Source organism: Maniola jurtina, chromosome 9 (genome assembly GCF_905333055.1).
Source record: "Maniola jurtina chromosome 9, ilManJurt1.1, whole genome shotgun sequence".
In the NCBI taxonomy this organism is placed as follows: domain Eukaryota; kingdom Metazoa; phylum Arthropoda; class Insecta; order Lepidoptera; family Nymphalidae; genus Maniola; species Maniola jurtina.
The window spans coordinates 11,975,820-12,003,729 of NC_060037.1; the positions used below are offsets into that span (position 1 = coordinate 11,975,820).

At 36.4% G+C, this 27,910-nt stretch overlaps 1 protein-coding gene across 1 annotated transcript; it reads left to right on the forward strand.

The window, feature by feature from the left end:
• Nucleotides 1-1,089: 1,089 nt before the first annotated feature.
• On the forward strand, nt 1,090-21,529 carry LOC123868540 (opsin-3-like). Its single transcript, XM_045911098.1, has 8 exons — nt 1,090-1,315; nt 2,733-2,924; nt 7,550-7,765; nt 7,960-8,090; nt 9,880-10,019; nt 17,438-17,631; nt 18,773-18,874; nt 20,438-21,529. The coding sequence occupies exons 1-8, from the start codon at nt 1,263-1,265 to the stop codon at nt 20,550-20,552; spliced, it is 1,143 nt and encodes a 380-aa protein (XP_045767054.1). The 5' UTR covers nt 1,090-1,262; the 3' UTR covers nt 20,553-21,529.
• The last annotated feature ends 6,381 nt before the right edge of the window (nt 21,530-27,910 follow it).

Sequence of the window (27,910 nt, forward strand, 5' to 3'; positions counted from 1 at the left end):
CGGCCGCAATCTCGTCGCGAGCGTAATGCTCTTGTTGACTATTCGGCTTAGTTTAGAAATATGGTTATAAGGACTGTAAATACAGTACAGCTTTGAATTGATGCGCGAAATCTTGTAAAATATAATATTGTACTCTAATTTATCACATTATCTGGCTCCATTTTTGTATATGTTAATTACTTATTCAATTGAATAAGACGATGTTTGTAACACAGCGAAAATTTAGTAATATGTAAGTAAACTACTCAGAATGAGGGTCACATTCTTAGCGCATCGCAGAGCTCGGCGTGCGGTTTGCTGTCGCGTCCCAAACTGGGTCCCGGCCGCAATCTCGTCGCGATCGTAATGCTTTTGTTGACTATTCGGGCTTAGTTTAGAAATATGGTTATAGGGGCTGTACGTACAGTTAAGTACAGTACCAGCTTTGACCCAAAACACGGAATCCTATATATAGTCAGGACAGCTTTGTGGATTGAGTGATGATGATGATAATGCAAATAAGAAATTGCAGTTAAACCAATTGCTTGTGAAAATTGAAAAATAAATCTAAATGTTGCGAAAAGTTGACTGACTGATCTATCAACTCACAGCTCAAAGTACTGGACAGATCGGCCTGAAATTCACCACGCAGATAGCTATTATGACTTAAATATCCACTAAGAAAGGATTTTTAAAAATTCAACCCCTAAAGGGGTAAAATAGGGGTTGAAATTTGCGTAGTCCACGCGGATGAACTCACGGACATAAGCTAGTACTAGGTAAATACCCTAAGCACCAATGAAAATGTAATAGAACTAATTATATAAAAATCATCAAGACAGATAAAATCACATTTTTTCTTATTTTGTAATTAATGTAAATCAAATTAATAAAATTAAATACGCAAACAGGTAAACACGTTTTCAACGTACCTTGTTACATCGCGGCGTGGATCCTATTGAAAGAAACAATCAAATTAAAAGGAATTACTCTCCACTAAGAATACTCAACATGTAATACATTTGACCAAATAAACTAGAAGCTTTACTATTTTATTAAATTAAGGAATTAACCGGCACGCACTTCGGGACGATATAAAACGAGTACGTCGCTCTGGGACGGACACAAGTGAGAAGCGACTGGCTCCGTCGGACTACTCACTTCGTCATCACAACTAATCATCATTACCTAGTGATTTTCTTTTTCTTTATTCAAATGCAAAAATAGTCTATTTCCCGAAAGTCCGGCTTTCTCCGACCATTTTGTTGTGAAACGTGCACAAAATGGCGACCAACTACACAGATGACATCGGCCCAGTGGCCTGGCCATTAAAAATGTAAGTTTTTTCGTTTTTTTTTTAATAGTAATTAAGGCCCAATTCTTATTTTATTTCGATATACTCTGATATATTATAATTTTCCCGGTTTTTTAAATCAAAACCTTTTCAATTTTTAAACACATTTTTGTTTAAGTTTTTTTCACTATTTTTGACTTATTTTTAGTGATTTTTTCACATATTTATTTCTCTATTTCACCAAAGTTCGCTTTCAAAATATTAAAAAGAAGTTTTATAATATGATTCAATCCTAACTCCAATGACCTTCTTTAGAAGTTAGGCAATGACCTTCTTTAGAAGGTCATTGCCTAACTCTTATTAATTTATTTCAGTAGGCACTCTTTTATAAGTTTTTTCCCCTTTTTATTAAATGATAACTATTTCGAGTTATAATTTCATAGATACAACTTTCAACCATATTTTATGTTTAAGTTTTTTTTTTACTATTTTTGACCAATTTCTTTTTTGTTTACTTTAGTGATTTTTTCACATATTTAAATATATTTCACCAAAATTCGCTTTCAAAATATTAAAAGAAAGTTTTTTTAAGTTCCAATAGGTAGAGTTTGTAAATTATATTATTATTCAAAAATTATTTAAAAATTGTTGTACAGTTGTATTTTTATATCCTTTGACTCACTAAAGGGGACAATCGAGGGGATGGAATTTTATTGAAAAACAGCAAAAAAAAATTTAACTATGAAACTCTATCTAGTTAATATTTTATTTAATTTTTCAACCCTGAAAGCTTTCATTCATTAAACATTTCTGCTATAACTTATTTTAAAAGCAATTTAGAGTGCGGATCTCATTTGACAAATCCACAAAACAAAATAAGAAAAACCTCCGACTGGAGCCCCCGAGCCCCGCTGTGAGTGCCATCAGCGAAACGAATGTAAATTGGTTAATTTAAACGACTTGCTTGTTAAGTCCCTTTCTATCTGAAAATACGCATTCAAGTTTTCTTGGAACTTTATAATTCAAAGTAATAACAATAACAATTTATTGTATTAAAAACAATTCTGAAATCAGACTTCCTAATACTTAAGATATTAATAAAAGTTTAAATTTCAAATATGAATATCGAAAACTCTAATTATTTTAATTTTGCCCGTCAAAATGTTGTTGTTTCTCCATTTTTATCGTCAAGTCGGAGGTTTTTGGGCAGTTGTGTAAAAAACATAGATAACTTTTAATAAATCCTGTCAAAATTTTGCAATTAAATAAAATTATATCAACACGAATTTACCACAAGGCTATAATATTCAATAAATAACTATTTATTCTAATAAGCTGCAAAAATTAACATTTTTTTTTTTTAAAACACTTTTGATCGACAGTATACCAGTAATCCATAGACTATAGAACAATAATAAGAACCAGATTAAAAATATTTTCGTTTAATTTTGCTCCCAAGGGTCTCACAAGAAGTGGTAGAGCACATGCTAGGCTGGAACATTCCAGAAGAGCACCAGGCCATGGTCCACGACCACTGGCGAGACTTCCCAGCAGTGAGCAAGTACTGGCACTTCGGATTAGCATTTATCTACTCCTGCCTGTTTCTGGCTTCGTTATCAGGAAATGGAATCGTTATATGGATATTTAGCACGTAAGTTTTATATTTACATACACGTTTTTTATTTTTTAACCCTCGACCCAAAAAGAGGGGTGTTATTAGTTTGACGTGTGTATCTGTCTGTGGCATCGTTGCTCCTAAACGAATGAACCGATTTTAACTTATTTTTTATTTATTTGAAAAGTGGCTTGATCTAGAGGGTTCTGAGCTATAATCGAAGAAAATCGGTTCAGCCGTTTGAAAGTTATCAGCTCTTTTCTAGTTTTCTTATAGAGTTTTTTGTGTCGAGGGTTTTTTAAATTTTGAGTTATTGTTTTATTATTGAAAATGTTACAATAAAACAATGAAACAGTGAAATGGTGCCAAAATACTTATTGCATTTTCACACTGGACAGACACTCTGATCCGTTGCGCAAGAAATTAGCTTTTCTGTGACCAGATGAGGCTATAACCGCGGTAAAATGTCTTGTACAAAAGGCTCCATGGCCCCAGGTTCGCTACGGCAAACGGAACAAAAATCTAACTCTCGATAAGAGAGGCATACTTGCGCCGCTTACCGGTTTCAGCCATTTCTGCCGCGGCTCTCGGTCTTGATGTTGTCTCTCTTGATGTAGCTGTGATGGGAAATCAATTTAAAAAGGACCTAATCCCACTTCTGATTCTGACTTGGTGGCAAAGATATTACTGGAAGGACCTTCTAGATACTTGAAATTAGTTAATGACTTAAAGTTACAGCGTTTGTATAAGATTCCCAGAAGTTTCCCAAAACTTTATAGAGATGGGTCGCATACAGCTCGTCCAAAAGGACACTTCCTTTCATCGTAATTTATTCAAAATAAATCAGTAACTGAATGTAAGCGCTCAAGTTTGGCTTTAGTTAGGCCCAAGTTAATAAGGCGGAACAATTCGGCGATCGAGTGGCGTTGACTGGCATCACTTGGCAGTGATTTAATTAAGTTTGTAAACGCACTCAGCAGTCGCCGGCACTCTTCAAGAGTGTTATCATGGAGCTACTATAACGACTGTCAATGATCATGGACACCCCATAAAGGTGCATCTTAGGCACGAGAGAGCAAGAATGGCGATTCGGGACGTGAGCTACCTGCAATATCTCTGATTTAGTCTCGCAAAATGTCCGGCGGAGTGTGCACGATGAGTCTATGACATTACGTCGAGTGGTAAATCGAGCCGCAGGGCGAATATGTAAATGCACAGTTACGTCTTCTTCTATGAAGAGCTCGTAAGTTAGAGCTACCTTCAAAATAATTCTACTCAGTTGATCTACGCGTTGAATTTATGTTTAGCTTTTTGTCCAAAGTAAAAACGAAGGAATACTGTTTTTTTTTGTGTTCAAATAAGATTTTCCATTTCCTACGTAAGTGGAAAATGATGTGGCGTGACAATATTATTGCATACATCGAACATCGACGTGCTGTTCGAATATGTACCCACGCCACGTCCGTCCTTGCTGTACTCTACTTCTAATTGTTCCCCACAATAATTTCTCGATTAAATTTTTTTAATTTTGAGACTAGGGCCAATATAAATGGTCGAAATGTAGATGAATCACTAAAATTTCACCGTGTAGTAGATTGGCTATTTTATTTATGGTTAAAAATTATTGACTAACAAGTGTAAATTAAAAATTTATAACACCCCCGACGATCCAAAGTATCTGAGTTTTCCAAAACATCATTTTCAAATAAATAATTATGTATTTAGGCAACGTTCATCTTGACAGCTTGACATTTGTCTATTGACATAGTAGGTATTATGAACCTAACGGTTATTTAACCTTCTTTTCTACAAGAAAACTAGAAAAGAGCTGATAACTCTTAAACGGCTGAACCATTTTTTTTAGATTATAGCTAAGAACACTCTCGATCAAGCCACCTTTCAAACAAAAAAAACTAAATTAAAATCGGTTCATTCGTTTAGGCGCTACGATGCCACAGACAGATACACAGATACACACGTCAAACTTATAACACCCCTCTTTTTGGGTCGGGGGTTAAAAAGAAAACAGCGATCTAAGCATAGGTATTCTCACGTGATAACTATTATGATTTAGCAGGACCAAACAAAATATGAATTAAGTATTGTATTTATTCACTTTAAAAAAAATGATGCATACAATCCCGCGACCCCGTTTTCATACCTATAAATAAATGTTTTCCGTTCCCCCACAAACGATTCATATTTTAGTGATGTAGGGAGTATTGATGGAGTTTCGTACATCGGTGTAATCCAAGCGAGCGTTACAGGAAAAGTTGTGAGCCGCCGCCTCCCGAAGTTTGGAAAACGTTTCTGATGTTCAGTGTTCTTCGTCGGCACATTTTTACTCCCATTCTATTTATCTTTTACTGTATTGTATAATATTATTAGGTATCTGTGCCATTTAGGGGTGGGTAAAAGTTTGAAAAGAAAGAAAATACGTTTATCATTCGTAAGTTGTGTCCACACATTCAGTTATACCTAACGGTTTGGTTATCCCGGCGCCTATTTATTTTTCTATAACTTTAATAAAGATCTTCTAAATTATATCTACGCTCGCCAATCCTGATTTTTCTTTTTATAAAACAGGCAAAATTACATTTTTATTTGAAAATTGAAATATATGTGGTTTGATCTGTACCTACCTCAATACAGTAGCATATATAATTCATTATTAGGTATATCATCAGAACTAAAAGGTGAGCTTGAAAAAATTTTAACTGTCACTGACTAGTATTTCTAGTTCCATGCAACCTACTTACCTTTGGCAAACTTTGAAGCAGTGGATAATATGCGGATTAACTGGATTTGCTGGGAAAGTTTGCCTTTATTGGAATTGTTCACTCCAGTCCAATACCTACAGGCTACATTGTTCGCGCAACTTACTTGTCTTTTCCTATAACTACTTTTTATTAAGAGGAGTTTATTCGTTGCGCACTCCATACAATCGTAGTCATCTACTTTTGTATGAAGTTTGTTTGCGTGTTTGTCTCTCATTTGATTACTAACCAATCAAACCCAATTAAATTTTGTGGACACATTCTAGAAACTGTTATTTTATAGATTTCTGTAAAATATGTAGCTTTTTACATTGTACAAACCGGGGTTCATTACCGCACCTTTACCTTTTTGGAATTACGTGTATTTTAAGCAATTAAATATCCTGAAAGAAACCTGAATTCTTGAAAGCTCTCCAATGTACTGAAAGGTGTTTGAATTAAGCTAATCTGCACTTGGTCAGCGTGATAGACTTCAGCCTAAAGTAACCCTTCTCATTCTGAGAAGTGACCGGGCTCAGTAGTGGGCCAGCAATGGATTGAGATGATGGTAATGAAAACGACTGGTAATGATTATATTGAAATACGATATTATGCTTTTGTTTTGAAAAGTATAATTAATTGTAAGTACAGTTAATTATTAAGTACAAGTAATTATGTATGTATATTTAACAAGCAAAAATAGGTTTACTTTGTTTTAATCAGCTAAACCTTTTGTTTTTAGATCCAAGATTTTTTTTCCGATTTAAGTAATTTTGAAATATCGCTAAAGAAACTAAAAATTTTGCATATACATTCCGTAGCTCATTACAAAGGCTCCACAAAGAATTATTGTTTGTGTTCTGTAATATTGTTCGTCTAGAACCTAGATTGAAAACAGCTCAATTCTCTCTATTCATTTTTACAATATTGAATATTACTTTGCAGCTTAAAGAACCTCGTTAGAATTTTATCCAGGAAATAATTTAACTTTTTACGGTATACGTACTACTTACCTACTTATAAAATTTGAAACTCCCCGTAAAGTTATTTCATTAGAAGTTTTTACGAAAATGCCTTCACTTCGATGCTTTATATGTAAGATTTTGAATTTTACTCGTAACCCTATGTGTGGACAAAGTCTTCTCATTTTGAGAGGAGACCTGGTAGTAGTGGGTGATCATTGGTTGATGTTGATGATGCATTTCAGCCAACAGGGAGAGAGTGCCGACCAATTAGATGTGATTCCGACCACATACCCTAAGGTTGCCTGGAAGAGATCGCCATTTTAGCGATAAGGCCGCCTATTGTACAAAAATAAAAAATATATTACATACTTACTTTACCTAAGTATAGTGCGCGACAGGTCAAGATGGCAAGCAGGGTGGTGCGCGGGGCACTAGAAATACACACTCTGTAAAAATTTTACTTCTCTACCTGTTACTCTTCATGAGATACTGCCCACTGACAGACATACAGACAGACGGATAGACAGCAGCGGAGGCTTAGTTATAAGGTCCCGTTGGCTTAATTTGGCTACGGAACTTAAAAACACAATCAATAGAATAACCTGACTTTGTCTGTGGTGGCGTTTGTTGGCGCGCGTGTTGTGACTTTTTGGAGTGTTTTTTTGTTAGAAGTGGCCGGTTTTTGTGTCCCGCTGGTGTTTATTGGTGGTGGAACTGACCGAGGAACTGACTGAGAAGCGCTCTAAAGGGGCGCCGCGTGTATGTCGGCGGGCGCCAGCACAGACGAAGTCCATACTTATACATATATAGTTTTCCTAACTTGTAAATAACTACACACTTGACATTGGCTAATCAGTGTAAAGCCAGACCAGAGAAGAAAAAAAAAATATAGAATAACTTCCTGTAGTAAACCCGTTAAAACCCCATTCTCTTTTTTCAGATCAAAGTCACTACGCAGTGCAAGCAACATGTTCGTAATCAACCTAGCACTATTCGACCTTACAATGATGCTGGAAATGCCGTATCTTGTGATCAACTCCTTCCATCAAAGGGTGGTGGGATACCAGCTGGGGTGTGATATATACGGCGTGCTGGGCTCACTGTCGGGCATTGGAGGCGCTATCTCAAACGTCATCATTGCCTATGATAGATATAAGTAAGTTTTTATTGGCAATTAGTAAATATATCGTGCTTTAACGATGAAGGAAAACCCACCGTATTATTATCCCAAGAGAACTCTTACCATTATAGGAGTAAATGGAAAGGAGTCACGACCCTAAGTAATGAGGAATAAAGACTATAGAGACAGATTCAGATTTAAACTACAGTTGCTTTAACCTTTGTCTCCAGGACAATATCAAGTCCACTGGACGGACGACTGTCACGAGTGCAAGCATCGCTGCTCATCCTGTTCACTTGGCTGTGGGCTCTGCCATTCACTTTCATGCCTGCCTTCAGGGTCTGGGGCAAATTTGTGCCAGGTAACAGCTCTCAGTGGCTTTAGAACTCAACACATTCAGAATATAACCAGAACGCTAGCAAAAACGAAGATAGGTGATAATACTGATGATTACTGATAAGGTACCTACCACAAAAAAAAACCGAAAAAACGAATGAAAATCCTGTATTTTTTACAAGTTTACAATATATTGCAAGCAAAACACCTGATTGACGCTAGAGGTCAACGAACGTTGCGTAAGTAGGCCACTCGGGTTCAATACCGCGTTGTAGGTGGGGCATTGACTCAAATACACGATATACATTGCGGATTTGAAAAATACTAAATCGCTAAAACTATAAAATAAGGCAATATATTTATTAAGGTTATTGGATTTTGTTTAGGAAGTATAATAAAAACGCTGAGTTTTTGCTATCGTTCTGGTATAGGTAGAAAATTCTTTGATAAGTATAACGCCAGAAAATTTTGTAATCGTTGATTTTTGTAATCTTTGATGTGACTTTTACTTTCCAATGGTGTTCGGTCGAGAGGACATTATTATTTATTTTATTACTTACCTGCTCAATGCATAGAAGTCTGTCTAAACTTAAATTATATCTCCCTCTCCCTGTTTATTTTGCTCGTATTTTGCTTATCACAAAATATTCCGTTCGTAACGCTCTAAATTTTGAAGATGAATCAATATATCTTAGTCTTACATTTGCAATGATCTCAAACAATTTCTCTTTTGATTCGTTTCGTATTTCGTTTTTATTTGTGTCTGATATTCTGTAATGTATCTAATATCACAATATCATTCATTTCGTATAGGACTATTGATAATAATTAAATAACCTGGTATGAACAATTAGCGCCATATATACCTAAGTGAAAATTTAAACCAGGGTAGTAGATTGTCAGCATACTAACTCGTCGGAACCGAGGTAAAGCCTGTTTGCCTAATTAAGAAAAGATACATGTTAAGAGAACATAAATTGCCATTGAAAAGACAAAGAGCATTAAAGAATTACGTGGCCAAGCGTATGTAAACCAAGATTAACGGCTTATTAGGAACGCCAATTGTGCAAGAAATTATACTCATCCGTTGAAAGAAGTAAGAACATTATGGCGGCTGTCTTAAAAAGAAATAGGTACCCATTTCACGCGCAGTTGAATACGTTTAAATTACACGACTAATAAGTAATATTATGGGCAAGTTTTTTTTAATGGAAATACTTCGGCAAAGAAATTCTTTAGCTTTTCACGGTCCAACAGTTTAATCGATTTTGATGTTTGGCACCTACAGAGTTAGCTTACATCCCGAGTGGACATAGGCTACTTTTTATCTCGGAAAATCGAAGAGATCCCACGGTGTTCTTGAAGGCCCACCATTTAACCGATTCATATGTTTGGTACAGAGGTCGCTTGTGTCCCGAAAATTGTCATAGGCGAATTTTTATCCTGGACAGTCAAAGCGTTTCGACGGGGTTTTTATATTATTATTTAGTTACTAGATGATGCCCGCGACTACGTCCGCGTGGATTTAGGTTTGAAATCCCGTGGGAACTCTTTGATTTTCCGGGATACAAACTAGCCTATGTGCTAATCCTGGATATTATCTATCTCCATTCCAAATTTCAGCCAAATCCATCCAGTAGTTTTTGCGTGAAGGAGTAACAAACATACACACACACACACACACACACACACACACACACACACACACACACACACACACACACACACACACACACACACACACACACACACACACACATACAAACTTTCGCCCTTATAATATTGTGTGATTATAAATCTATTATTCTTTACAGAGGGCTTCCTAACAACATGCTCCTTCGACTACTTCACGGACGACACCGACACCAGGCTATTCGTCATGTGCATATTCATCTGGAGTTACGTCATTCCGATGGTTTCAATATGCTTCTTCTACTCTAGACTCTTCAGTGCTGTAAGTATTGCACGTTCACTAATTCTAGAAGGAATAAGTAGTTACACTAATATTATAAAGGTGAAAGTTTGTGTGTATGTGTGTGTATATGTTTGTTACTCCTTCACGCAAAATTTACTGGACGGATTGGGCTGAAATTTGGAATGGAGGTAAATATTATTCTGGATTAACACATAGGCTACTTTTTATCCCGGAAAATCAAAGAGTTCCCACGGGATTTTGGAAAACTTAAATCCACGTGGACGAAGTCGCGGGCATTAGCTAGTAGCATACAAACTGTAGGGCCACTGGAATGTTTGCTACTGGAATAGAGACCAGGTGCCTACCAGAAGGAAAACGTTGAAGGACAACCTTCTCGTTGGTCGGACGACATTACCAAGTTTGCAGAAAAAACTTGCAGGAGGCTCGTCCAGCACCGGGAAGAATGGCATGCAGGCCTATGACCAACAATGGATAAATAAGGATAACAAAGAAGAAGATACTCCTACTAATGTTATACCTATGTGCGCAAGTGTACTTGTTTCTTATGTTCTGGATTCTTTTGTAAATCCGGTGGGAACTCTTTGATTTTCCGGGACAGCCAGTTGCCTATGTCCGTCCCCGGGATGCAAACTATCTCTGTACCGAATTTGTTAAAAATCAGTTAAACGGATGGGATGGATGGACACACTTTCGCATTAATAGGTATCAGTATGGATGTACTAGAAAGATTTTTAAAAGTTTCAATACGTTACTTATTTTTACATGGTGATATATGAATAACTCCAATCCAATAAAAGGCAACCATTCAGATCGGTGTTTGGTAGAGCACTTTTCCCGAATCAATATTTTTAGGGTTCCGTTCCCGAAGAGTGCCAACGGGATCCTATCTATCCTATCTAGGCTACTAAGCCTCTGCTATCCGTCCATCCGTCTATCCATCTATTTGTCAGCGGGCTTTATCTCGAGAACCATAATATGCACAGAGTTGATATTTTGCCACTGTAACAATGGCCCCATAAAATAATATACGATGTACCCTTAATGTACGATGAACCCTTGTGTGCGAGTCCGACTTGCACTTGACCAGTTTTTAGGGTTCCGTACCTCAAAAGGAAAAACGGAACTCTTAAAGGATCACTTTGTTGTCTGTCTGTCTGTCTGTCTGTCAAGAAACCTATAGAGTACTTCCCGTTGACCTAGAATCATGAAATTTGGTAGGTAAGGTAGGTAGGTCTTATAGCACAAGTACAGGAATAAATATAAAAATCGTGAATTTGTGGTTACAGCATTTAAAAAAAAATTAAAATATGTTTCAATTTTCAAAATAAGATAACTATACCAAGTGGGGTATCTTATTATGAAAGGGCTTTACCTGTACATCCTAAAACAGATTTTTATTTATTTTTATGTATAATAGTTTTTGATTTATCGTGCAAAATGTTGGAAAAAATACCCGAGTACGGAACCCTCAGTGCGCGAGTCTGACTCGCACTTGGCCGGTTTTTCTAATCCAGGCGCTCAAAAAGGCACGGTACTCAAATGCGAAATGTTTGTATAGGTAAGTGTGTAAATATTCTGATTGATATTCCGGTCTTAAAAGATTTTGCTGTTGAACCCTTAGATCTTTTCTCCATCAACTGAATAGGGAAAAATTTCGTTCTCAGTACCTTCAACAAAGTAGAAAGTTATTTTACTCCCACTTGCTCGGAAACTGTTACTTTACTGAAGAAAGGATTTCATTACAGAGGACTGTAATCAGGTCGTTACTGGACGCACGCCAGTAGTTTTCAAGCGGACTATAATAGAAATTGCTGGACGGTTTCATAAATTAGGTTTTTTAGGTACACGGTTCTAAATTAATATTCTGACACATTACTATTTTTGTTTCGTTTTTTTACAAGAACTCACCTTTTTTAAACAGTTTTTTTTATTATCTGATTTTTATACATGATATATTTTTAATTACTTATATTTTTCTTTTCTAATATTTAATTTATACTTTCATTATTACATTTTATTAATTTTTTTTGTATTCATTTTACTATACTATACACAATATACACAAGTGTAAATTAAAAATGTATAACACCCCCGACAAGTGAAGGTTACAGTAATAGCTAGAAAGGAGCTGATAACTTTCAAACGGCTGAACCGATTTTCTTGAATTATGAATAAGAACACTCTCGATCAAGCCACCTTTCAAACAAAAAAAAACTAAATTAAAATCGGTTCATTAGTTTAGGAGCTACGATGCCACAGACAGATACACACATACACAGATACACACGTCAAACTTATAACACCCCTCTTTTTTGGTCGGGGGTTAAAAACACATTTTTGTATGCATTAAAACCTTGTTTTTTCAATTAATTTTTATTGTTTCCTCGCAAATGAGAGAAAAGTACTATACAAGTCTCGACAAAAAAACAAATTACCAACCTCGTTTAGTTTAAAAGGACTCGGCTGGCGCCTCGTCCTTTCAAAATAATTTCAGAAGTCCTCGGCTTTGCCTCGGCCTTCCAATTTTACTTGGCCAGTAATTGCTTTATTTCAGGCCTAGATTGTAATGTACTATTACTTATCTATAAAAATAAAACTGGTCGTTTGCAATCGATACATAATAATCTTATTAGTATTTAAAAAAGGCCCATCATCAATCAATCATCTTAACTCATCGCCGATCCACTACTGAGAACGGGAAGAGGTAATTCTCAACCTTCCAGAAAATTTTACTCTGGATATCAACCCTTTGTACTTGTACGTACAAAGATCGTTTATGTCTCAAAAATACAATTTTCAAGTAATGTTATAAATCACATAGGTACTCGTACCTACTAAGTATTATAATAATTTTGAGACATGTAAGTAAATTTCTAATTAAAATTTCAAATTGATTTATATCATCCCTGTATAAATATAGGTAGGGTTTTATTTCACGCGGCCTCCCTAACGCCTAATAAATTAGGATCCCAGAGAAATAGGAGTCCGTTATTTAGTATTTTTTCTTACAGTGAATTTTATATTGGCTAAATTTAATCAGACTTATTTCAAAAGTATCCTCTTCTTCGGTCGCTGTAAAAGTCAATACATTGAAGCATAATACACAAGTGTAAATTAAAAAGTTATAACACCCCCGACAAGTGAAGGTTACAGTAACTAGAAAAGAGCTGATAACTTTCAAACGGCTGAAGCGATTTTCTTGGATTATAGCTAAGAACACTCTCGATCAAGCCACCTTTCAAACAAAAAAAACTAAATCATAATCGGTTCATTAGTTTAGGAGCTACGATGCCACAGACAGATACACGGATTCACAGATACACACGTCAAACTTATAACACCCCTCTTTTTGGGTCGGGGGTTAAAAAGAGAAAAAAAAAATCTACCCAAAAATCAATTGTCGCATCTGTAAGATGTTGTGCTCATAATTTTAGTATTGTCAGGGCAAGGAGCATGAAAGAACATTTTTAGTAAGCCCACCGGAAAAGTTGGGAACTACATTTTTGTCTAGAAATCTTAATTAGCACTTCTCACTGTCTTCATTAGTAAATTGCGACCATGTGAAACCGGGGCGGGTCACTAGTTTTCATGTAATTAATTAGCTTTTATGTTCCATCCTTACATTTTATCATGGAAAATCAAAAAGTTCCCACCGGATTTTAATAAAATGAATTTTGTTTTATCAGCAAATCTATTTTCGTAACATTCTGAGGTGATTAATATTTTAGCCAATTCTTAATCTTTATGAAACAAGTCACTTAATCAAAGTTAAACTAAGCTTTAAGGCTTTACAGGCGTAAACGATAATGATCTGTCGACTCAAGGCTTGTATATTTCAGCCCCCGTTTTACGGAACTTTCATAATGCGATAATTCTAAATCGTAATCCTTCTAAACTGTAATTGATGGTATTCATTTTTAACCCCCGACCCAAAAAGAGGAGTGTTATAAGTTTGACATGTGTATCTGTGTATCTGTCTGTGGCATCGTAGCTCCTAATTTTCTGAGATAAAAAATAGCATTTGTCCATTTTTGGGATGCAAGTTATCTTTGTACCAAACGTCAAAAGCGGTTTAGCGGAGGGCTGTGAACAGGTAACAGACAGACAGACAGACATACTTTCGCATTTACATAAATCTTAAGTAGTAAGAATAGTATGATTAATACCGTAAGTTTTGTAATAAAAGTAAAGTTACAAACTCAACCGAACTCGTCTGCGGTCGTCGGTCGAGTACATAATTAGACTCGATCCCGCTTTATTCAATTAAGTAGGTATCATCCACTCGAAGAACTCCGACCTGATAAACGATTTAACGAGTTGCTTAACTCCTCTTTCATCTCTTTGTAGTTAGTAGGTAGTTAGTAACAAACCCGAGAGCTGAGCTGATCAAATAAGTAGGTGAGTATAAAAAAGTGGAAAGTTAACGATCTTGGTAACGTTTATTTTATCCCAATTAGCGATACGCAGAGGTTTGTTGGCATGTTTGTTGGCATTCTCTCGTAACTTACAAACTACTCATGAAATTCCCTACTTCTTCTTCGTGTCTTTCTCCATTACTGAAGGTCAGCCGTCAGAGAAACCGTATACGTCGGCACCATGACATAATACAGGGTGCTTGGTAATTAGTATATAATGACGACATGCACCCATGCTACTTTGATCTGATAAATACAATGCTGAATTAAAATGACGAAATAAAATTATTTTTATTTTATTTTATTTTTTTATAAATATTAATGTTAGATGAAGACACTGTAACTCCAGCCAAATCACCATAACGTGATGTTCTAAAACTTTAACCAAAAATTCAAATGGTTAGAGGTACTTAACGTTTACCGTTTCAATAGGACAAATTTTGCTCGAATTCTCCAAAGTGTACTACGTGTCCAATGCGATTAAGAGGGGTCTCTCCGTCACTTGCTCCATACAAACGTAGTTCGTCTCTCAATGGAATACTAACCAATCATACTCAATGGAATTTTGTAGAAACATTCCGGGAACTAATATCTATGCCTGTGGTTTTCCAGATTTCTGTTAAAATATTCGGTTTCAAAGTTACGCGGTCTTCAAAATTCACATACAAATCTTTGAACCCCTGTAATTTTAAAACTACATATTTTTAGAAAAATCTAAAACACCACAGGCACAGATATTAGTTTCTAGAATATGTCCGCAAAATTTCATGGACTTAGGTTGCTTAATATTCAAACGAAATTGGGATTACGGTTGTATGGAGTAAGTGACGGAGAGAGCCCTGTTAAAAAACTGTATAGAAACAAACTGGACGGATAAAGAATGTTAAAAAGAGCAAAACGCGCTGCCTCCCAGCTCGCGGAGGGTTTATCCGTGCTTATTTGTTTGCGTTCTATTCTATTCGAGAGCCTGAATTCTGAAACGGATGCAGAATTCAGTGAAAAACTCCTAATCCCTAAGTGCCCGTCAATTTGTTACAGTAAAATATTTTACTCTCCTACTCTTACTAGTTCTAAATAACATTGCGAGAAATCAAACAAGAATACCTACATTACCTATACCGGAGTTTGTTAAATAGGCTTCTTCTCAGACGGCGCCTTGCAAACCCTTGTTAATTTTCATCAGTTGACGAAAATTCTATCTCTCTACTTTTAAAAGAACAGCAATTATTGTTATTGTAAACTGCATATTATAAATATAAATGCTCTTTATTCCCTATCCCATGGGAATTCCATTATTTGGCACGTTATACATTGCGGGTTTGAAAAATACTAAATCACTAAAACTACAAAATAAGGCATTTTATTTACCTATTAACGTTATTGGCATTGGATTTTGTTTAGATAGATAGATAGAACACTTTATTGCACACAAAAACACATGTAAAGGATTATAACACAGAAAGAAGAAAACAGAAAAAACAGAATAGTATACTAATAAGGTTAAGTCTTTACTAGCGCTGTAATTACACCCTGTATAATTACAAGAACTTTAAAAAAAGCTCCCTTTATTAGTGGTAAGGAGACGTGCATAAATACGGGAGTGTAAGTACAAAGAATCGTGGGCACTAGGTCAGTTAAGTGACTCCAATATTGCTTGCGTCGATCGACCGATGCCAGTTTCCGTTCAAATATTTCCCAGTCCGATTTGCTTCGAGATGTATTTCATTCCTGGACTTGATCTCGTTCGCGGAATAGGAAAATTTAAAGTGCGGTTTGAAAATATGCTATTCTATACAGGAGACGCAAGAATTTTAAATGGCTAAAAGTTTTCGTAGGCATTTGAAATAGTTTAATAAATTGATGATGATGATATAATGATGAGAAAATGATTTGTCGGGGGTGTTGAAAATTTTTAATTTACACTTGTATTATTTATATTAATTACTAGCTGATGCCCGCGACTTCGTTCGCGTGGATGTAGTTTTTTAAAAATCCCGTGGGAACTCTTGATTTTCCGGGATAAAAAGTAGCCTATGTGCTAATCCAGAGTATAATCTATCTCCATTCTAAATTTCAACCCTATCCGTTCAGTAGTTTTTGCGTGAAGGAGTAACAAACATACACACACACACACACACACACACATACAAACTTTCGCCTTTATAATATTAGTGTGATGGTGTCAGATAGAATAACACAAAGGCGAAAGAAATTAAACTGCCATAAAAATGATTTCCATCCTTGACAATCGGATTCGGGAAGGTTTTGCATAGAAATTAATTTATTTCCGACATCAAAAGGAATCGGGCCGCGGTTACGATGGAAGCGATTCTAATCGTTTTAAGGACGACTTACGACAACTGGGTAGGTATTTGAATTTTTCTTAAACAAATGCAAAGTCTGATATATTTTCGATACGCTGGATGCGGCCGAATCTTGTTGGCGTTAACAAGATTCGGCCGCATCCAGCGTATCGAAAATATATCAGACTTTGCATTTGTTTAAGAAAAATTCAAATACCTACCCAGTTGTCGTAAGTCGTCCTTAAAACGATTAGAATCGCTTCCATCGTAACCGCGGCCCGATTCCTTTTGATGTCGGAAATAAATTAATTTCTATGCAAAACCTTCCCGAATCCGATTGTTAAGGATGGAAATCATTTTTATGGCAGTTTAATTTCTTTCGCCTTTGTGTTATTCTATCTGACACCATCACACTAATATTATAAAGGCGAAAGTTTGTATGTGTGTGTGTGTGTGTGTGTGTGTATGTTTGTTACTCCTTCACGCAAAAACTACTGAACGGATTGGGTTGAAATTTAGAATGGAGATAGATTATACTCTGGATTAGCACATAGGCTACTTAAAGCGTTGTCGTGTGAACAGTTACTTGGGAATGCATTTGTTCTACTTGAACGCTTTTTTAACGGACGTTAACAAAGCTCTCGTATGAATGAGGCCTTAGGGCCGCAATCCTAAACGTTTTTTAAGAAGTTTCACCTCAAAATGTCTTCGATTGCAGGTCCGTCTCCACGAGAAAATGCTAAAGGAGCAAGCTAAGAAAATGAACGTGAAATCCCTAGCCGCGGGCAAGGAAGACGCTGGCAAGAGTGTGGAGATCAGGATCGCTAAAGTGGCCTTTACTATCTTCTTCCTATTCGTCTGCTCGTGGACGCCGTACGCATTCGTCGCAATGATAGGGGCTTTTGGAGACAGGTAACATTACCAGATAACGTACACTTACTGTGTCTTTGCCAGAGGTTTTCTAGGTTTAGGCGTTCCCCGAGCCAAGCTCAGCCTAAAATTCAAGCAGGCCGTCCATTTCATCGAGGGCTTCAGAGAATATTGCTGGGAAGGCCATACTTTATCGTCAGCCTGTTTGCAACCAAGAGTCCTCATCTACTCACTCCCCCGCCTCTTTCTTACCTTAAGGTCGTTGATCTAACGATCTAGAAGTCGTTCCAAACTTAATTAGTAGCCGTAATTAATTTGCCATATACCTCTATTATCAGTTTCAATTAATGCATACTATAGATATCCGCCGCAACAAGAACTCCGTAAATTTTTTGTATTTAGGTACCTACAAGCTATGTTAATCCTTTCTTTAAAGTAGCTAGGTGCTAAGGTTAATGAGAAAAAAATGTAAATCAGACCGGATCACGTGAGTTCCGAAAAAGTTCCTGAAAAGAATATGGAAATAAAGAAAGCCGGTATTTCCGTTAGTGTTATCGATAAGCCTTACTTACCTTTATTTTATTTATAACTGCACTTTTCCGGGTACCTATCTGAAAAGAATTCGGTCAAAAATAAAAAAATTACAAAACGCAAAACTGTGTGAAATTCTGGGAAAATTATGTTCTGATTCTCATCATAACTTAAATACCTACCTATAGTAGCCTAGAAGTCCAACTCCTATTCGGGATGTCGGGAGTTCGATACCCGGGGGTATAATGCACATCTAACTTTTCGAAGTTAAAATATCACTTGCTTTAACGGTGAATTAAAACATCATCATCATATATAATTTAGAATATATAATTCTCTGCGACTTAGTACTATCCAACACTAGCTTCTCCTTTCAGCAAAGGTTGCCTGGTAGAGATTGCTCCAAGCAATAAGGCCGCCTTTGCACACATTTGTGTGCAATAAAGATTTCATCTATCATCATCTAAGTATCTATCATCGTGGGGAAACCTGTGGTTACCTGAGAGTTCTCCATAATGTTCTGAAAGGTGTGTGAAATCTGCCAATCCACACTGGACCAGCATGGCGGACTATGGTATACACCCTTCGAGAGGAGACCCGTGGGCCTGCGATGGGTTGATCATGATATTGAATTTGTTTATTTTTATTTTAGGAGCCTGCTAACACCGGTTGCGACGATGATACCAGCGGTGTGTGCGAAAGTTGTATCCTGCATAGACCCATGGGTGTATGCCATCAACCACCCTAGATATCGGTAAGTACCAGAAAGACCCATCAGATTGAGACAGCTCCTTAACAGGGCTCTCTCCGTCACTTGCTCCATACAATCGTAGCCCCAATTTCATTTGAATATTAAGCAACCAAAGTCCATGAAATTTTGCAGACATATTCTAGAAACTAATATCTGTGCCTGTGGTGTTTTAGATTTTTTCTAAAAATATGTAGTTTTAAAATTACAAGGTCATAAAGTGAGTTTTTAAGACCGCGTAATCTTTGAAATCGAATATTTTAGGGAAAATCTGGAAAACCACAGGCATAGATATTAGTTCCCGGAACGTTTCTACAAAATTTCATTGAGTATGATTGGTTGTATTCCAATGAGAGACGGACTACGTTTGTATGGAGCGAGTGACGGAGAGACCCCTCTTAATCTACTTACCAATACAAATAACAGAACTGACAGACACAACAATTAGGCCTACAACTTGAGGTAATGCATTTTGCATAAATTGTAAGTATATGCGAAAGTGTGTTTGTCTGTTGGTTTGTCCTTCAATGGCGTCGCAACGTTTCGACATGATTTTTTGCATAGGTATAGGTAGTTAAAAACGTGAGCAGATGAAATCGCGGGCATCTGCTAGTAAAGCATAATATTATATTGTTGCTAAAGGCTTGAGATATACCTACCTGGCCCAAGGACATCGTCTTTTAGTTTGTTTACATTTAATCTTCCCAAGATTGGCAATTTGGTAACCCTTTACTAGTTTCAGCTAAATTACTTCAGTCTTATCTCTAAACACGTAACCCCTTTAGACGCAATGCCCAAATTCTTAATTGTTTCTGTAGGTACTTAGTACTTAAATAACCTAATTTCCCGCGAGCCAAAAAGCTTTTCTCACTTTAATGTTATTTTTCTCCTAAATAGATTTTTTTCCTACGATATTCGAAGCTTTTTTTATTAATCCAGCTTTTAAAATCCGGAACCAGATTAACTACTCTTATTTAATGACGATGATCTTTTTAGTGCTATCAATTTTAAAAATGAATTTTTCATAATTTTGATTCATCTGAGAAAGTTTTTCTTGGTTTATTCTCCGGTGACTGAACGGCAACGCCACAATATAGAAGCTTCACTTCAAAAAAACCGGCTAAGTGCGAATCAGACTCGCGCACCGAGGGTTCCGTACTCGGGTATTTTTTTCCGACATTTTACACGATAAATCAAAAACTATTATGCCTAAAAATAAATAAAAATCTGTTTTAGAATGTACAGGTAAAACCCTTTCATATGATACCCCACTTGATATAGTTATCTTACTTTGAAAATTGAAACACATTTTAATCACTTTTTATGTGATGTAACCACAAATTCACGGTTTCAGATTTACTGCTTTACTTTACTGCCAAATTTCATGATTCTGGGTAAACGGGAAGTACCCTATAGGTTTTCTTGACAGACACGACAGACGGACAGACAGTCCGACATAACTATAAACAGACAACAAAGTAATCCTATAAGGGTTCCGTTTTTCCTTTTGAGGTACGGAACCCAAAAAATAGGTTGTTACTGTAAGATTCATGTAAATTTTTGTCCCAGGGCGGAACTGCAAAAGCGGTTACCCTGGATGGGCGTCCGGGAGCCAGACCCTGACAGCGTATCCACCACCAGCGGCGCCACCGCACAGACGCAGAACCCGGCAGCCGAGGCGTGAAGCGACCATACGGCGAACTGACTATAGCGATCACATAGATTAAAGACTCTACCACACCTTTGCATAATTCCTGGATGCCTGGTACGCTTCTACCTCTCGCTATGAATTTTTTTATTTTAGTATTGAAGTATTGGAATATCTGTCTCAGAAGATCTAGCTCCAGGTTGAAATAACCAACTTAATAAACAATTTCATTTCTCTTTAAACACGCTAGCTATGCCAGTTGTTTCAGCAAAGTATCTGAAAACTATGCGACCAGCTTCCTCCTTCAAGGCATTGATAGTTCCTAAGATACTGGTGTTCATAGGCGGCGGTAATCATTTAACATCAGGTGACCCGCTTGTTCATTTGCTCGTTATTTATAAGAACAAAGCACCGCTGTTACCTACTTTATATACCTTCTTTCAATATACCTTCAAACAAAGAGTTTAATAACTTCTTATCTTCAAGACATTGAAATCGAAACGTACGAGTTAATACGGTTTGAACCCAATGTTATTTATGGAGGAAAGTTTTCCGGAATCATGAATCTATGTGGTAGAGCCTTAAATCGTTTACGGACCAATGAGTTAATGTTAACAAGAGTAACTTTTTATTGTATAATAATATTCAAACAAAGATTGTTTCGTTTTAAATCGTTAAATACTTTGTAAACTTCGACTAATGTAACGAAATATGCATGCCATTGGACGCTGATATATTTTTATACTTAGACTATTGTATACAAAGCAAAATTATTTTAAACTAGAACGTTTTTACATTACCTATATTAATCGAAAGCCGTGTACATTTTTTACTCTTTTAAACTTAGTAGTATAAGTTTGACCGATCAATATATCTTGTGGGAAAGCGTTCTATTATGCGATAATTTTTTGTGACGAAAAGAGAAATGAAAAAATACTTTAAAAAAATCGAACCGATAACGACGACTCTGGCAAATATGACATAAGTAAAACGAATAAAGAAGTTTTGCAGTACTTTTTCCTTTTATTTATTACCTAAGTACCTAATAATCCTGTCTAGGTAGGTACTTGCTATGAATGTTAAACCTAGGTATATTTTAATAAATAATTAATCAATGCTCTACGAGATTTACGAGGAGATGAAGTCTACAAACGTAGGTACTACCTAAGTAAATAAGTTTCTAGTTTCTACGTACATAGACTTCGTTACCAAATTAAATAATTTTCTGAGGGGCAAGTATGCAAGTATTAAATTTTGATTTAATTTAATCAGCTTTCGTGAATTCACCACACTACCAAGTAGGTACCTTAGTTCAATTATTTATTCCCAGTAGTTCAACTGTATCTAAATCCTTTTAAGAGTTGAACTAGTGGGAAAAAAATTCTCGCTAGATCAACGGTTGAGCTAATCAGTTGAACTAGTGGGAACGAGCGCTAATTAATTTAGTGGAAAGATCAAAATATATTCAAACACCATTAAATTGGTACCTGCATTCTCATGAATAAATTATCATTTATTTATACATCTAATTATTATTATGTCAACGATGAATTACTATGAAACTAGAGACAAAGTCCTTAGAAAATATTATTCCAGAGCAATATCATTTTCCATCATTTTCCCATTGTGTAAAGAGCATTGACTTGCAAATAGCTGGAAACGTAGCAAAGCGGCTTACGGCGAGCCCCTTTATCGGGGAATCACTGGCCACTCTAATGAACTTTAAGACCTCGATAGAAGTTTTTACGATAGCATTCACTTACAGCGATCCTTGTTTTGAAACTGTAATGGACCCAAAGAAAATGGTTTCTTAATGTACTTTTTCTGTTTCTCAATTTATATGAATGGTCCGGTACCTATCAATTCTTTTCATTGAGATGATTGGTTAATGCCAGCGAAACTAAATCAATTTTTCAATAGGACTATCTTTTGAAACATTGCAATCTATGTATTATAGGCATCGATGTAATTATAGGTTTACACCTATTAAAGCGTCGATGGCCTAATAAGATAGTCCTTTTCGAGATGTCCAGGGTTCCATCCCAGGAACGCACATTTAACTTTTTGAAGTTATGTATCACTTGCTTTAGCGGTGAATGAAATCATCGTGAGGAAACCTGCATGCCTGAGCGTTTTCCATAATGTTCTCAAAGGTCTGCCTATCTGCACTTGGCCAGCAAGGCAGACTATGGCCTTCTTATTCTGAGAGGAGACCCTATAGTGATGATGACTATACAACGATGGTACCTACGAGTGTCTATAAATAAAATATGAACTTGTCATTCATAACTTAAGTGGCCCCTAAATATTTTTGATAACTTCGCAAGCATTCTCCCTCCTCAAAATCAAGTGCGAGTTGAAATCGCACACGAAGAGTTTCGTAGGTGCCTTCATACAAAGAAAACTTAATTTTTTTGTAATTTAAACACAAACCCGTTTTCGGTTTTTTTCTTAAGATAGGTAGGTCCTACTTGTCTCAAGCTATATAAGACATTGCTAACTAACTACCTATCAAATAGATATATTATACAGAATATTATTATATAGAATATTGATCCCTTGACTGATCATAATAGACAAACAGACAGACAGACAAAAAACGAAGTAATCCTATATGGGTTTCATTTTTTCTCTGGAGGTATGGCACCCTAAAACCAAGTTGGACTGTTGGTCTGTTGACCATAATCTTCTCGTTTAAGTTGAGAAATGAGAGGTTCGCCATACTCATTAGACGGCTAGTTGCCATAAGCGTCGAGGTTGAACACAAATACGTTGCTTTGAACCGCGAGCTCTGTTTGACATACGAGCAGCGCGGCGCCGGCTATGAATTCCTAGGAGTGTAGGTATCTGTAGATATACCAACTTCAACTCCAACAACCAACTTCATCTCCAACATAGGTCGGAGCTGGGACACAAAAGTTTTTTAGCATTTTAGATTGTAGATTGTAGTAGGTATTAGGGGTTTATTACCTAGTCCCTGGAAGTACCACGGGTATTTTTTTTACCCGTGGTCCCTCCGAAAATTACAATGCTGCCGAATTAAAATGATAGTCCCTCCCGTAGTCCCCATCCCTCCGAGAAACACAATGCTATCAAATTAAAATTATACATATGTTAAATCATAATACGACCAGGGGGTTCCGTAGGTCATCGTACAGTAAGTACAGTTTGATCTGATAAATACAATGCTGAAGCATAATGATGAAATAAAATTATAAAAATTTTCATACAAAATTAAAAAAAAATTATGCCAAAGTTTTCATAACCCTAACGCGCCCTAACTCACTGAGATCGTGGGCCATCTTTAAATAGGCCGAGGCCAACGATCTCAGTGAGTTATGGCACATTAGGGCCATGAAAACTTGGTCATAAAAAAAAATTAAAATTTTGTATGGAAATTTTATAAGTAATTTTATTTCGTCATTTTACTTCAGCATTGTATTTATCAGATCAAAATAGCATGAGTACGTGTCGTCATTATATACTAATTACCAAAGACCCTGTAGGTATATGTTAAGTAGGTAGGTATAATACTAGTTAGGTTAGTCAGTCAGTCACTGGATTCACATTTCAGATCCGATTTAATATTAGGTTGGAACATATCAGAGGTCAATTTGTTGGAACATCTAAACTACTGAACTCTGAAGATGCCACAAATTCCCGGAATAGGCATCTAATGAACTGAAATAAAAATAAACGCATCTGTCGGTCTCTGCCCCGCTACTGGATAAAGCTCGGATCGGTTTAAAAGCTTTCACTTTAATCGCAGAATGAACGATTCTATTTTTAACCCCCGACCCAAAAAGAGGGGTGTTATAAGTTTGACGTGTGTATCTGTGTATCTGTGTGTCTGTGTATCTGTGTATCTGTGTATCTGTCTGTGGCATCGTAGCGCCTAAACGAATGAACCGATTTTAATTTAGTTTTTTTTGTTTGAAAGGTGGCTTGATCGAGAGTGTTCTTAGCTATAATCCAAATAAATTGGTTCAGCCGTTTAAGAGTTATCAGCTCTTTTCTAGTTTTCTTGTAGAAAAGAAGGTTAGATAACCGTTAGGTTCATAATATTATGTCAATAGACAAATGTCAAGCTGTCAAGATGGACGTTGCCTAAATACATAATTATTTATTTGAAAATGATGTTTTGGAAAACTCAAATACTTTGGATCGTTAGGGGTGTTATAAATTTTTAATTTACACTTGTATTAGCTTTACTCCTGTGGATATCTTTTGCACGTTGTACCTATAATTTTTAGGGTACCCTACCAGAAGCTATGCGTATCTGAAGTGGCAATGGGCAGGGCAGATAGTTCGACAAACCGATAACGTTGGGGTCCCAAGGTACAAGAATGGGGACCTCGCACCGAAACGCGTAGCGTCGGTAAACCTCACACTATTGGAAAAACGACATCAAACGGGTGCAGAGAGCCGCTGGATTCAAGCGGCGCCATTTACTCGTGTGGCGCGTTGAAGGCGTAGCGTTGTAGAAATACAAGAGGCCAGGTCCAGTAGTGGACTTCGTAGCTCCTAAACTAATGAACCGATTTTAATCTAGTTTTTTTTAAAGGTGGCTTGATCGAGAGTTTTTGAAAGTTATCAGCTCTTTTCTAGTTACTGTAACCTTCACTTGTCGGGGGTGTTATAAATTTTTAATTTACACTTGTTAAACGTTGCAGTTGTCGAGATGTGACGAAAAATGTACTAACCCTATAGGTCACTATATCATAGGAACATAAAAGAAAATACATATATTATACTAAAAAATGTTTTATTAAAGTCAGTGATCTGTAGTTTTGTCATTCTTTTTTCAAAATATTTACAATTATTATTTGAAATTACTAAGTACAATACAAGACAAAATGAATGGAATGTTATTTGAATCTTAATTTGTAGTAATAAATACAATAAGACATAGTTACTTATTTGTCAAAATTGGTTAACCATAAACTTATAGAATAACGTCCTTTAGTAAAATAATTAATATACCTACTAATAAGTACAGATCCAATAAAAAAGAAATAAGTATCAAAAAGTGTAATTTCACATAATTCAGTAGAACATTAGACAGAAAAAAATGTACTTTTACACAATCTGTAAAATGTAAAAAAAGTGCAATTTTGTCAAAAATCAAGGATAACAATCAATAAGGATACTTAAACTAAGTGTTCTTTTACAAATGGGGTAACAGCAAACTACTTACCAAAAATTATTTTTACGAGCATGTCTCTCGAAATGCATTAAAAAATAAACTTACTATAATTATAGATATACCGGTTGACTAAGGGAAAATTTACACTTACCACAACCACAACACGTGGGCGGGAACTAATTTATATGAAAACTAGATGATGCCCGCGACTTCGTCCACGTGGATTTAGGTTTTTTTTGAATCCCCGTGGGAACTATTTGCTTTCCGGGACGCAAGCTACCTCTGTACTAATGCCTTCTAGGTTAACCCGCTTTCTATCTTAGACTGCATCATCACTTACCACCAGATGAGATTGGGCTATCTTTTCCGATTTTTTTTTAAATGTGGTATGCTTATGGTACGAGTGAATTCTCCCTAAGACGGCTCGTGGGGTGGGGTGCTGATTGCGAGGTGAGTTTATTTTTCCATCAACTCAGGCGCAACCCGCGCCCTATCTCACAAACCGTTACAGTAAAACGGCACTTATTCCGATAATGTATTTTTTTTTATTCACTATAGGTAAGCGCTTGACCACAATCACACCTGATGGAAAGTGATGATGTGGTCTAAGATGGGACGCGTTTACCTAGAAGGTGCCTATTCACTCTTGTTTTAAAGATACCCGGATTGTAATTGGTAGGAAACACAGATCGCGGAGGAGTATTAAGGACGTCATTCCACTTATTTGTGATGAAACCTTAAACACTATATTTTATGTGATGTTTATTGAATTGCAAAGATTTTCATATAATAAATATTAGTTAATACAAAAACAAACATTGATATTTGACATAATTTGGTTACAACTCGGGCGTACGAAAACTAAACGTTGAAGTTGAAAGCATCTTTTTCTTTCTATTTCAATAAGACAAGGACAGAATATTTTCTTAATAGGTACCTACACTTAAATCAAAAATTGCGGAACGGGCAGAATTCGAACCTGCGCCTCTCCTGGGTATCGGTCCGTAGCGCCTTTGACCATGGTTTAGTTACTGCTAGTGACGTTATGTGAGTTGTATTTTTAGTACGTAGATATGGGTATACCTACAAGCGACTGTTAACGCCATCTAGTAGCGACACGTTTCAAACTACTACAAAGTATAGTACGCGACAGGTTGAGATGGCAATCGGGTATGAAACGGAGGGACGCCCTGCTCACCCACGCTCACGCGAGTTAGCGCGAGAGCTGTGCGGGTGTGCGGGGCATCCCTACGCCAGTTGCCATCTGTACCTGTCGCGCACTATACGCTAGTAAACAAGCTTTACTCACGCCTAAAGTCTACTTTTTGTACGCTCGAATCAACAAAACACCTACCTAAATTACAAAAAAGCTACATTAAAAAAAAAACATGTCATGAATAAAAACAAAAAAAAGTATCTAGCTCATTCTAATCGGCAATAACCGAATCGACACCGACCGAATAAACCGAACCGAAATCGTCATTATCTTACAAAATACAAGTAAAAATAGTAAATTAACTAACCTTTTAAACTTACATAGTAATCTCCTACTATTTTAAAATTTATAATCTATTTTATTTTATGGTGTTTCCAAACTTTCACACCTCATAATATTAGAAGTTTATATTTCTAAGGCTGGCCGCACATTGGCTACTATCGCCTGATCAATTTATTTTGTATTCGTATTGCTATCTATAACTTAAAAGCCTCGATAGCTCAACGGTTAAAGAAGCGGACTGAAATCCGAGAGGTCGCTGGTTCAAACCCCACCCGTTGCACATTGTCGTACCTACTCCGAACACAAGTTTTACGCTTAATTGGAGGGGAAAAGGGAATATTAGTCTTAATGTTAAACTTGGCTAATATTCTTTCAAATTAAAAAAAATGACTTAAAATAGCATTGGCGACAAGCTGGGGAGTCATGGAGATGCGCGGTGGAATCGTAAAACCGTGAAGTCGTGATGTTATAACTTCGTGCGGTTATAAATATGAAGGAGAGAGATTGCAAGATTGCCTTGATGGTTTCAGTATTTAGGATTTTGATTATTACTGCGAGTGGTACTCGTACCAGTTGGCACAGTGAAAGTCTACCAGAAACGCAAGCATCGATTCTTGTCTTCGCCGCTCAAGCTCAAGCGATAGTTGTAAATATGCGGTCGGCCTAACAGCAAAAATTGAATATTTTTGATTTTTAAATATCTTCTTTTTTATGTCAGATAGCTAGGTCAAAGAAAAAATCATACATATT